The following is a 13,470-nucleotide window of genomic DNA, read 5'->3' on the forward strand; positions in this document are numbered from 1 at the left end:
TTTTAGTATTACCCTAATTCTTAAATTATTTATTTATTACTAAGAATGTTATATATATATATATATATATATATATATATATATATATATATATATATATATATTTCTTCATAAAAAAATTATTTGATAAAAATTTCCGAGTTAGTTGTTATTTGGAGTATTAAGAAAGACAAATACTTAATATTTTGATTAATTACTAACGAAGAGATAGAAATTATATTTTGTTCGACAATAATATGTGGTGTGCTGAATCCTACGCATTAAGATGATGGGTTATATGACAGGTTTGTAACTTGAACAAGAATGTGAAGTATTAAAGGGAAACATGGGCTACTAAACATTTTTGACCAGGAGTTGATGATTAAAGGTGGAATTGAATACTAAAAAGTTTATCCACAAAATTTTGCAGTGACTCGTCAAGAGCGGATAAGATCAGACATGGCTGAGTTGTTGAATGTTGACATAGCATGCGTCAAAATATTATCAGAATCACATGAATGCTATGCACTAATACACGAGGATAATGCACTGATTGTGTAGGTGTGCATTTTTGGTTTTTGTTAGAACCCCTCATCGTTAAATTTTAAACACACGCCTCTTTTTGTTAATGAGGAAGTAAAAACAACAAGAGCACGGAAGATAAATGATTATGTTCTCTTCCTTTTCATTGAAGAAGAAAATAACCTATCAACAAAATGTGACATATTTAATAATGACTTTCTCTTTTAAATATATAATTGAGTTTCATTGTTAGTTTATTCGTATAGAATGAATTTATTGAGATATATCAATTTCTTAAATAGATGAGTATTTGAGAATTTGATATTAACTTTTGATTGAAGATATTGATTGATTTAAATAAAGAAGAAAACCTAAAATTCATCATCAATTATTAGTTATAGTTAGACTTTTTTTTTTAATTTTGTAATTATGTTACAGGTGTCTGAAGTATCCGCTTCTTTTGCATTTCCTTGACTAATTTATATATTTTGACAGGGTCATGTTAGAGCCCAGAATAGAGGATATTCAAGTACCGAATTAAAAATTACAAATAGTTAAAGTGGGAGATGATGATTAATTTAACAGTGAAAGTATTAAGGAGTAATAATTGGACTAGTGGAAAACACAACTGCCTATGAAACTTAAAAGAAAAAGATACAATTGTAAATTTAATCTCTTTATTTTTTTCACAATTCAATTTTAATTTTCTTATAATTTAATTCACAAATTTATTCTTTAATTTTTTTACAAAAAATAGACATTGACGTTATTTGACAACGTTGATCGACACGTGTTGTGTTTTTATTAGATATTGACCATCACATATTCCGTGTTTATTGGACATTAATTTGATGCATCTAATTAATATCAACCTCTAATAAAATTATTTGTTGGAACTCACTTTTGAGTAACGAGATTAATTATTTATTAAATTTGACAGGCCAATCACAGGAGCATCAATGAATCCAGCAAGAAGCTTAGGGCCTGCTATTTTGCACCATGAGTACAGAGGAATATGGATGTATTTGGCGTCACCAATTCTTGGAGCTCTGGCTGGTACATGGGTCTACACTTTCATCAGATACACAAACAAGCCAGTGCGTGAGATCACCCGGAGTGCCTCTTTCCTCAAAGGTCGCGAAGCTGAGTGATTCAAAAGCAAATGCTAGAGTAGTCTTTTTTGTTTTTTAATTCCATATTTTGAACATTTACCATGTGTTATGGTTTAAGTGCAAGGAAGAATCACCCATTTAGAGTGTTCATAACCCTGTAATTTAGCGAGGAAATGGAAAATACATATTCTCCTTGTCCATGTGTCAATTGTAATGTAAGTTTTTAATTACATTAGAACTTGTATCAATTTTGAACTTACCAACTAAAGAAACTACATTGATTTCTTTCTAGGATACTGCCAAATTATCTATATGGTCGAACAACATTTTATACCGACCAAAGAATTATTTTTCAAGAGCGATGATTAATTCTATCACTGTAATTACTAACAGTTATAAACAATGATTTAAACCTTTAATTAAACTGTCCAGTCAAATATATCTTAATTTAAAAACAACGGCTGTCACATGATAAAGTGTGCTGAGAGAAGCATATTTGTATATTTTGCTTCAAAGGTAGTATGTTACTAGGTGTGAAGCACAATGAAAATATTTCCTATATTATATTGGTGATAATTAACAACGTCAACTCTATTCTTGGGCCGATCAATGATGAACTTTTTAGCGTTTTCATGCCCAATACACACTTCTTTCACCATCATCACCATTTCAATTGCACCACTAGTGACCCTTCCACTAACATCAGGAAACTAAAATTTAATTAATCCTATAAGATAAGAATTTATGGGTATATTAGGGATTTTAAAAACATTTAATTTTTTTATAATTTAAATATAAATTGGTCTTTTTAAGATTTCTGATATGGTGATTAGTTTAAATATAAAGCGATTAGTTCGTATGGAGATTAGTTTACTTTGCTCTTAATAGAACTTGTTAACTAAAATTAGAAGAAAAAACATAAAAATACTCAAAGCTATCATGCACCGTATATTGATACGATTATTAGAAATAAAAAAGAATAATGGCACATAAATTCGTCAAGTTAAATCCCCATAGGAATCAATGCAATCAGTATTGAATTGATACACCAATAATCCAACAAGTGCCCTTTATTATAATCAGTTTGTCACACATCCTAGCCTAGATACATCTTCATTAGCACAGCAACAACAGGTTGGCTGATTTTTTTTTTCTGATATTTTAATATAAATTACATTTTGTACATAACGTGCTCTAAAGCATGTACAAAGGAAATTCAACAGGAAAAAAAACTAGATGTTAGGATGCCTCACTAACTCAGTTTACGGGCCAATACATGCTAGGTTAAACTGTTAGACAAAAACCTTACTTCCATTATTGTGACAGTGACTGTGAATGGAGTAATCTCAATGTTGTGCCTGAAGATGGTTTAAGGTTGCAGGACTGCGACCAGAAGCTACCCTTTGCCTTGTTTTAGGAATTATTATAGGCGTACAACACACAAGAGCAAAAAGTAACTCCGCGAAGAACGCCATCATCGCGATCCATATAAATATGCTCATCTTCCAAAGCCAAATCATCCTCTTGAATAAGGGAAGTTCAGATTCAATGATCAGAGATGCATCATATATTTCAGGAATGCCTGCACCTGGTTGATATTCTGCTCGTTGCTCAAGGGTCACTTTCAAACACGAAGTAGGTACATCTCCTTCTACGAAACCTCTCATCTTCACATTCAGAGTCTGTGTTTCGGATATATAGCCAGTAAGAAGAGGAGCAATCTTGAGGAAAGTCGTGATTAGGCGGATAGGCTCACTTCTGAATCTTAACATGCAAGGTTGACTTGAGCTTGCTATAGCTTTACCATTAGACAATAAGAAATCTACCCTGGTCTATAAAATAATAGAAATTAATGAAGAAACTCAAAAGCAAGCAACGGGAAACTATAACTGTAAATTCTGTAACCATCATCAGCAGTTCTACTTGTCTAACAAAAGTATGATGCAAATTACAAAGCAATGACAATTTTACAGCATGCACTAAGATTTTGAAGAAATCATAATCAACAGTCACGAAACAAGCCCAATTAATTCCATTTTTCACCTAATATATAATATGTAAAACATATTTTTGAACACCTACGCCATACTGACAGTAACCATAGTGGAAACAAAAACAGCATTCCACAATCCACATAACCCAAAAGTTTTGAAATATTATGCAGAGTCCTATGAAATTCTTTTGTCTCTTAACATAACTCATGTTGCTTCAAACAATTTCAAATAAATTTCCATGCAGAGCCATCTTCAAACCGGCAGACCAAACAAATAGCACATTCCCCAACAGAGGTCCCTATTCTAACATTCTAATGTATAATGTTTCACTAGAGAATCAACATCCTTCCTTGTAGCCATACATAATAAACACAGATTCGTACAAGTAAATGACAAAATCCACCACTGAATAATCACTTCAAAGAGCCAAAACAAAAAATGTTTTAAACGCAATTTAAGCCAATCTCTCCATTTTTTCCCCCTTCTAATAAAAGCATGGCTTCCCAGTAGTAACACCACAAAAGCAAGCAACTTTGCATAGTTTCATGTGTGTGATAATCTCAATTGCAGTGAGAGTGGATAACAAGTACCACTATAAATCAGCTAGCATTCTATGAATCTAAATTCAAAGATGTTCAACAAGTAAAAATACACAAGAACAGAGTTAAAGAAGTTCAGCAGACAAGTTTTTTGTTTACATTGAAGTGAATGGGATAGAGAGATAAGCACCTGAAAGATCCCAAGGTTTCTGTTATATCCTGACTCTGGCACCCTTAACTCAACAGTGACCTGCACCTTATGCTTAGAAGGTATAACCCGTTCACCCGCCCACTTCCTTGCATCAACCTTATTCTCAGAACTTCTCCCACCAACAACACCAGCACACGACATTACAGGCACATAAGCCACAGGACTAAGCTTGGTATAATCAAAGTTCAAAACTTCCCTCATCTGAATAGGCTTCTCAACCAAACACTTCATCACAAACCCACTAAACACAAACGACGAAACCAGAAGACCAAACAAAACGCAACAAACATACATCGACCACATGAACCCCCACCCCCACCGAAACGCCACGCTCCAAAACGAATCGTTCTCCTTCACCCATCTATTCACATAAGGCCTAATGCACGAAAACGCAAAACACCGCATTCTGTTCAAAATCCCTATCACGAAATCCTTGCCCTTCCTCGTTGTCCCCAAAGGATCCATGAAGAACATGCACGAATAAAACATGAACAGAAACGGGGAAGTTATGAACATGAAAATTAGCTTCATTTGAAACCCTAATAGGTTAATCACCAGCCCCGCGGCGAGTTCGAGGAGACTTGAAGACGAGTCGCCGAGTCGAGGTGCAGAGTCAATGGAATCGCCGGCTGCGTCGTCGTTCGCAGCTGAAGTTACGGTGGAGCCCTCGTTGTTCTCTTCCGGCGAGGCATTAACTTGTCGCGGTTCTTCCGAATCGGGTTTCTCCTCCGAATTCTCGTTTTTGTTGAGATTTCTAAGCCTCGATTTGTGCCGGAAACTCCTTCTCGAATCGACATCGATCAAATCGCTCACGATGCTCGAATCTGACGATTGGGTACCCGGAATACCTCGACGGAGTGGCCGGCGCCGGATTGTGGTCGGCGGAGAGTGTGGCTTGTGGTCCAAAAGCGTGGAAGCGGAATCAGAAGGTTCCGTTGAGCCCTCGGCAGGGCATTGGTGAAACGCGTCGAGGAAAACGTCGTCGTCTTGATCGACCGAAGATGGCGGGTCCATTCAGATTCTCAGCCTTGGTTAAGCTAGGAGATAGTGTTCCATAATTATTTCATTCTCAGAGCCACTGTACGAAAAAAGAAGAAGAAGAGAGAAGTAAATAGCGAATTTCCTCCTCAAAAGTATTAATTTTTAAAAGATGAAAAATAAAAATTTAATTTTTAAATATACAAAAGTTCCATAATTAGTGGATACGGTTAAATTTGTGAATATTTTATTATTAAGTTATAATATTTAATAACAAAATTATATTTTTTGAATATGACTTTAATATTAAATTATAAAAATTTAAATACATATTTATCACCAGCCTTAGGGTCTTGCAAATTGTAGCGAAACAGATGTCAAATAAGATTCATTTGAGGTTGGTTGGGCCGTGAGCTATCATATCTTATTTAAGAATTGATCTCTTTCAATAATTTTTTTTCCATTCACATAGTCACATATTTAACTATATACTTAAAGAATAATATTATCTATTAATTATATATGTTACACTGGCCATATTGGTACAGATGGATGATATTTTGTGATAGAAATTAAAGAAATAAAAGATTGATGAGTTATTTGATATTTAGAGTGTGTACAGATAATTGTACGTTCCTATATTTTTGTAACTTATTGTGCGAGTATATTCATTTCATGTAGCTTACTGTGTGAGCATATTTAGGTTATTTGCTGGTGATTTTATTTTCTTTTTATATATGCTTAATTATAAATGTTATTTTTTTTCCAAATATTTCAGTGTTTCTTGTATAAATATTTAAAATCACAAAATAACAGTATTATAATTTAAAGTAAAAATAAAAAATAGAAACAAAAAATAAAATCGCAAGTAAAAGGTCCCTTCATTCCTTCTTGTAGCTTAGTTTACTAGTTTTGGGTGATGATTTATTGTAAACCTAACTAGTATTGTTTGTTGAAATTAATTTCATTATAATAATAAATACTATTAATGTTAATTGGTTTAAAAATTGGATGAATTATTTATCTAAAGTAAAATATTTTTTAAGCATTCATTTATTTATATTATAAATTATATTTCTCTTATCAATATATATATGATACAGTAAAACATAATACAAATATATTTATCTAAAGTGTTAATTAGCCTGTAAATAAATTTTTTTAATAAATTTTGTTAGCACTTAAACTTGATTGTAATAATATTGAGTGAGAAAAAAAGTAACAGTATAATCATCAAATTAAAATGAGTTAACCAAATTTTAATCCCAAGTATGATTTTTAAAAAAAATAAGAGCTATAATAATAATAATAAATTTAGGCAAAATTAGGTGTTTACCGTCTCATTCTTTTGAGCTCGTGCCTTTCTAAATTTTTATTTTTTATTAGGATTATTTCTGCTTTTAGTTCTTATGGTTTATCAAATGGATTATTTTTATTTTTAATGGTTCAAATGAAATTCTCATACTTATAAAATTAATAAAATCTAGTCAAGAATTTAATTTACAATCAAATGTCCTAATGGTGTTTGGGTGACATTGTTTTCATTATCCACGGACTTTGCTAATGTAGAGCCTAGAAAGAAATTATGTAACATGCACTCATATATTAAATCCTCGAAATGGGGATTTGAAAATCGAAAAAAATATTCAAGGTGAAGTTTGAATTCATTATATCCTATGCCTTAACACCATAAACAAGAATAATTAAAACACTTTCATTTGGCATATGTATGAGAACAATATTTATATAACTTAAAGCTCTTAAACTAGTTAAGGATAACAAGCTGTTAGTTGCTATAAAAAAAGTTGTTAGTTTAAATAGTATTAAATTTGGTCTCCTTAGACAATATTGTTTCATACTTTTGTTGCTGGCGCAAACATTTCCCTTTGGTAATTTAAAGTAGGGGAAAGTTCAGAGTTAATTAGAAGGATACTTGCCTTGGTGCCTTGGCAGGTGAGAAAATATTTGTTGGAATACTTGTTATGGAAGGGCAAAAAAAGAGAGGGGGAAAGAATAAAGGTATAGATATATAGCATCGCAGAGAAGAATGAGTGTAGATATATTTTGTAACAAAGAAGGAAAGATTTGACACTACTAAAAGATCATTATTAGCACTGCTGGATCTACATTTGAGAAGGCATGGCCAACATCGAATTAGATGATAGAGTGATGAGTGAGGAAACGGAAGAAACAATCAAGCGTCGTTTGTTCAAACTTTGCATGAAAGGCGAATGGGGGAAAGTAGTTGATACATACGAGAGCGACAAGATGGCTCACATGGCAAGAATAACGAGCACAGGTGACACTGCACTGCATCTTGCGGTCACCGATGGCCAAAACTACGTCGTCCAACAACTGGTGAAAGTACTCATGTGTGAGGAGGGTCAACGTAAAGAGTCTCTGATGATTCAGAATGATAGAGGGAACACGGCCTTGCACTTTGCGGCTTCAGGGGGGAGCGTGGAAATGTGTGAGTGCATTGCTTACGCAGAGCCTTCGTTGTTGAGAATGCGCAACGTTGATGGCGAGACTCCTATCTTTCTCGCTGCTCTCCATGGCAGAAAAGAAGCTTTCCTTTGCCTTCACTATCGCTCTGACTACACCAACCAAATGCATTTCAACTACGATTCCAACTGTACAAGAAATGACGGTGACACCATTCTTCATTCTGCCATTGCCGGAGATTTTTTTGGTAATTAAGACCTCGCTCGTGCAGATTTTTACAAAAATTATTTATTTTTTTCATTCAGGGTCACAAAAATTATTTAGCCTCGGTAATAAAAATCACTCGTGATAAATAAATAGTTTGATATAACACTCATTTTAATAATTAGTTTTGGTAACAAAATTCCTGTGCATGTCATTCTTCATTTATTAATTAATAATTCTAAAGGGTATATTTAATTTAGCGCATAATTAATTCATTTATTTGACAGATTTGGCATTCCAAATAATTCATTTGTACGGAAATCTTGTAGACCGTGAGAACGTGAGTGGTTTCACTCCTCTTCATCTCCTGGCGAATAAGCCTTCTGTTTTCAGGAGTGGTAACCGCTTGGGACGATTTGAAGCAATGATTTATTACGGTAAGTGTTAACAATTTGCAAGGGATCGATATCATAATGTTTCTTTTTAAAAAAAAATCAAAATCATAATGTTCGTGTTATTTATTTTGAAGCTATAACTGTCAAGGAGCTCGAAGTAGCACCCAGTTATCAGCAGCAATGTCCAACAACCGGCAAAGAAAAAAACAGTTATCCGAAAAATTATCAGACATGCATGGGGTTTTTGAGGTTGATAAAAATCTTCACCTTATTTGGTATGTAAAAAAATATACTCCCTCTCTTTCTCTTGAGAAAACGTATAAAAATATACTCCCTATTTTTAGTTGTATCTTTTTATAGAAAATGTCGAATAAACTTATATAGTATTCTCACTATTATTGCAACTGAATTTTAGAGAAAATTATTATTAAAACCTAAACTTATTAATGAATATCATTTAAGAACCATAACTTTAGATTCATTTTCCACGTATCCAGTGACTAAGCTCTTCACACAATTTCTATACATAAAGCAACAACAAGATCAAATTGGAACTGAAAGAGACCTTGAAGCATCAACAAAGATTGCTACAAATAATGGAGCTGAAACAAATTCTCCAGGTAAGGACATAATGGTTAATAAAATTTGTACTAGTATACGTTATGATAGATTTTGGTATACATTTTCATGTTATGCGTGAGCCTATCTATGTGACGCATCTGACTTTCTCTGCTCTCCAACATGCATGTACATGTGTTTCCCACACACCATATTTGGGCATTGGGCACCAAATAAACTCTATAATTATAAGCGAATTGAAGAAACATAAATTAAGAGAACATTGAGAATGAGTTAGCTAGCAGAAGTCTTATTACTCTATCCTATCATTTGTTTAGGATCTGAAACCAGCGATCGGTCAAGTCCATTATTTCCGGTCAATTACCAAAGCTGTGTGGATCTCTACAAGTTCATATTTATTAAGATAATGCTGACATTCTTTGCAACAGGTATGTCTCCATGAACATGCATGTATAGCAGTAGAGATATTATATTCTGCACATCATGCTCAGCATACCTTTTCTATAGGTTTGCACTTAATTTTTCTGAGGTTAAGAATACATTTTACATAGAAAAAATAGGTGATATATTTGGAACCTAAAAAAAATTACGCTATTATCTAATCATCACAATGTATAATGTATGATAAATTTATTAATAATATAAATAATTAAAGTATATATTTAAATAAATTAAACAATTAATTAAATCAAATAATTTAATTGGTTGAAATTAATTCTCAAAACATATTATTATTATTATTATTATTATAAAATGATACTATAAACCTTAACATCATTTATATATATATATATATATATATATATATATATATATATATATATATATATATATATATATATATATATTCCCTTTGTCCCTAATTATAAATTTTTTTTTAAAAAATTGTTTGTCATTTTTTATATGATTATTTTCTAATTTTTATATAGATTAATCATTTTTAAAAAAATATGAATTAGTTAAAAAAATCTTATAATTAAACAAATAATATATATATATATATATATGAATTGTTAAATACTGTCAACTCTTTTTTGTTAAAGTATATATGTTTATTAGAAGAAGAAAGTTAATTGGTTTTTTTGTCAACAATTTTTTGTATAGGGTGCTAACATACGAAAAAAAAAAGTTAGAGTATGCTAGCAATTTGGTATAATTTTTTCTCTCCATCATTAAAATTCTTATGGTTATTTTCCCCTATTTTGAAAAGAACCTACCATAAGGAACATACAAGAAATCAAGGAAAAGAACGTGTGGTCTGGTCAAATAATGGATGAACTTCTGAAGCGAGCTTCCATGTATGAGTGTGATGACAAAGGCAGCAAACCCCTGCAGAACTGGGGGGAACATCAAGATCAGACAAACCCTTATAGTTTTAATGAGGGCGATAATGCTTTGGATGATATCATCGAAAAGCAGCATTCTTATACCACCCAAGGTGAGACCACGCAACAAAAGAATAGAAGAATAATTGGGTTCTGGAATAAAATCTTAAAATTTGAATTTAGTTCAAGGGGGTGTTTATGGGCACTCACCTGTATTGTCACTCCTATTTAAATAATTTTTTATTTATTTAAGATACTCTTATTATTATTTTAAACAAAAATTCTTTAAATAGGAGTAACAATAGATACCCTTAAGTTAAATATATACATTAGTGCTTCAACTTTAGTTTTTTTCTTTATTAATTATTATTATTATTTGACTTCCTTTTATTTATGCGCAGGAGATGATGAAAAGATGGAAACACCGGTGTTAATAGCGGCAAAGAATGGTGTGACAGAAATGGTAGAGAAAATCCTAGAAGTGTATCCGATAGCTGTTGATGACTTGGACGCCAAGAAGAAAAATATAGTGTTATTGGCAATAGAGAACAGGCAAATCTACTTATACGAGTCCTTGCTCAGAAACAAAAGCTTAAGGGAAAGTACATTTAGGAAAGTGGATAGCGAGGGAAACACCGCATTGCACTTGGCAGCCAAACTTGGAAACTATAAACCTTGGCTCATTTCTGGCGATGCGCTGCAAATGCACTGTGAATTGAAGTGGTACCTGGTATGCATGCTCCATTCTAAAAACTTAAAAACAACCAAAAGGAACTAGTAATTTAAACTTGCTAAACATCACAAACTTTGAAACCCATTGTTATCCCTATTAATTTTCCATTTTTTTGGTCATTGAAACTAGTTGCTCCTGTTGATGAGTGCAGTTTGTGAGGGACTCGATGCCGTCTCATTTCTTTAGGTACAAGTACAACAATGAAAACAAGACCCCAAGAGATATCTTCATCGAAACTCACAGGGACCTGGTCAGGGCCGCTGGGGAATGGCAGAAGAGAACCTCGGAATGTAGCTCCGTGGTAGCAGCACTAATAGCCACCGTTGCCTTTTCCTCCTCCACCAACGTTCCCGGCGGCTTCCAAGAAGACGCCGGCACCCCGATTCTCGAAAACAGGCCAGAATTCAAAACCTTTGCCATCTCATCGATCGTTGCTCTTTGCTGCTCAGTGGCCTCCATGGTGTGCTTCCTCTCCATACTCACATCCAGGTATCAAGAGCATGATTTTGGCAAGACTCTTCCTTGGAAGCTCATCTTCAGTTTGACATTGCTGTACGTGGCCATTACCTCCAGTATTGTTTCGTTTTGTGCTGGTCATTTCTATGTCGACCAACTCGGATCTCTTGCACTTCCTGTATATGCCATCCTATGCCTGTCAATGGCAATCTTTGCCTTGTCTCAATTTCCCCTCTACATTGATCTCATACGGGCTACAAAGAAAGTACCAGAGCGTGACCAAGAAACATTTCTACAATGAAAAATGCTAAGAACATACTTTATAACATTTTCTTTTATTGAAAATTATAAAATTGGGTATATTTCATGTCATATTTAATGACTTTATCTCCTAATTTTGTAAATTTCAATAAACTTTAATCAGTTAAAAAAGATGTGATTGAAGTTGTGCCCTAAAGAATAACACTCCTTTTTTTTCTAGAATAGTTGTTAGACCGTGCCAGCATTCCAGTAGAAGAGCCAAAAATTCTGTTACGTTCAATGTTCCTGTAGGCTGTTATTATCTAATACCGCATCCTACTATCTATACAATGTTTTTGGTACATGTAACTTAATCAAGACCTTGCATTTGTTTGTTCATACGAGACTAAAGATCTAATTAATGTGGGTATTGCATTTCAGTATTTATTTACAGTTAACTGTTTCTTATGGTGTTTTAAAACGTAACTGAGATTTTGTTTATGGAAGATAAAATCCAACAATAACATTAAAATTTAAAAGGTACCCTTTACTACTACTGAGGGAGACACCAGACAAGCTATGAGTGTCTTTGGTAAGCTACTTTATGTTGAACTCGCTATCTTATGTAGCACAACAGTGACATACACTTATAAGCTACTAATTTGACAAGCTTACTTCTTTGAACATAAATTTATTTTAGTAGCTACTGATTTATTTTCCTAAGCTATTTCAACTAATTTGTTTTAGTGCTGAGTTTTACTTTCCTAAGCTACTAATTTATGCACGAATTATGCTATGAGAATCAGTATTTTTTTTAAGGTTATATTATGTTTTTTTTCCTGAAAAATATGAAAATGTCAGAAATTTATTGTTATAAAATTTTCAAAATATCATGCTCACAAAATTTAAATGCGTTATTTTTTTTTTTACAGAGCAAGGTTTGGACTTTCAAATCCATATGCATTAATTTTTTTATTAATTATATGTATAAATGATGTAAATATTACATTTATATCAATTATGCATATAATTATTATAAAAAATCATGATCGTAAGTTTGGATTTATCCTGACCTCATTTGGTTCAAATAAAAAAAAGACACATTTTAATTTTATGAAAAAACTTCAAAACAATAAAAAATTTGCATGACCGAATTTTGAAAATTTTTACATTTATGAGGATATATAGAAAAATATTTTTTTTTTTTTAAAATAGATACTAATTAAAGAAACTTGAAATATAAAACAAGCATTAGTCGGAAATTACATACGTTCAGATTTCACGAAAATATTTTCGTACTAAGAGCATTTCCCTTTATTTAAATGAATTATTTATTTAAGCGCATAATTAATTTATTTGACAGATTTGGCGTTCCAAATAATTCGTTTATATGGAGATCTTGTAAACTGGATGAACGAGGATGGCTGGACTCCTCTTCATCTCCTGGCAAATAAGCCCTCTGTTTTCAGGAGTGGTAGCCTCTTGGGACGATTTGAAGCAATTTTTTATTACGGTAAGTGTAATGATATGGAATTTCACTTTTTATTTTTATAAAAACAAAATTATGGAGAAAAAAATGATACAAAGACAAATGCAAAAAAATAAAATAAAGTAAAGTGACTTGTGGGAATTCGAATCTAACCTTGTAATCAACACGTTAGTTCTTTGATCCGTACGTATAATCAACATAATCAACCTTTGCCTATAAAGAATGAATTACTAAAATTTGAAACGCAGATATTTCTTGTAAAAACATGA

General features: G+C 32.5%; 2 protein-coding genes across 3 annotated transcripts; one reads left to right on the forward strand and one right to left on the reverse strand.

Annotated features, from left to right (window-relative positions):
* Positions 1 to 2,665: 2,665 nt before the first annotated feature.
* Positions 2,666 to 5,473, reverse strand: LOC100796452 (seipin-2). The gene is made up of 2 exons (XM_003547138.4): positions 4,337 to 5,473; positions 2,666 to 3,445 (listed from the first exon to the last, which is right to left on the reverse strand). Exons 1-2 carry the CDS (start codon positions 5,369 to 5,371, stop codon positions 2,960 to 2,962), a joined length of 1,521 nt encoding a protein of 506 aa, XP_003547186.1. The 5' UTR covers positions 5,372 to 5,473; the 3' UTR covers positions 2,666 to 2,959.
* A 1,946-nt stretch (positions 5,474 to 7,419) lies between these two features.
* On the forward strand, positions 7,420 to 12,134 carry LOC100796981 (uncharacterized). 2 transcript variants are annotated; one of them, XM_006597432.3, is made up of 8 exons: positions 7,420 to 8,027; positions 8,272 to 8,421; positions 8,514 to 8,654; positions 8,877 to 8,999; positions 9,276 to 9,386; positions 10,169 to 10,396; positions 10,685 to 11,013; positions 11,168 to 12,134. In XM_006597432.3, the coding sequence occupies exons 1-8, from the start codon at positions 7,475 to 7,477 to the stop codon at positions 11,771 to 11,773; spliced, it is 2,241 nt and encodes a 746-aa protein (XP_006597495.1). In that variant the 5' UTR covers positions 7,420 to 7,474; the 3' UTR covers positions 11,774 to 12,134. The 2 variants fall into 2 exon arrangements, with proteins under 2 accessions (XP_006597495.1, XP_040865876.1); XM_041009942.1 differs by having other exon boundaries at positions 8,314 to 8,421.
* The last annotated feature ends 1,336 nt before the right edge of the window (positions 12,135 to 13,470 follow it).

Source organism: Glycine max, chromosome 15 (genome assembly GCF_000004515.6).
Source record: "Glycine max cultivar Williams 82 chromosome 15, Glycine_max_v4.0, whole genome shotgun sequence".
Classification (NCBI taxonomy): Eukaryota; Viridiplantae; Streptophyta; class Magnoliopsida; order Fabales; family Fabaceae; genus Glycine; species Glycine max.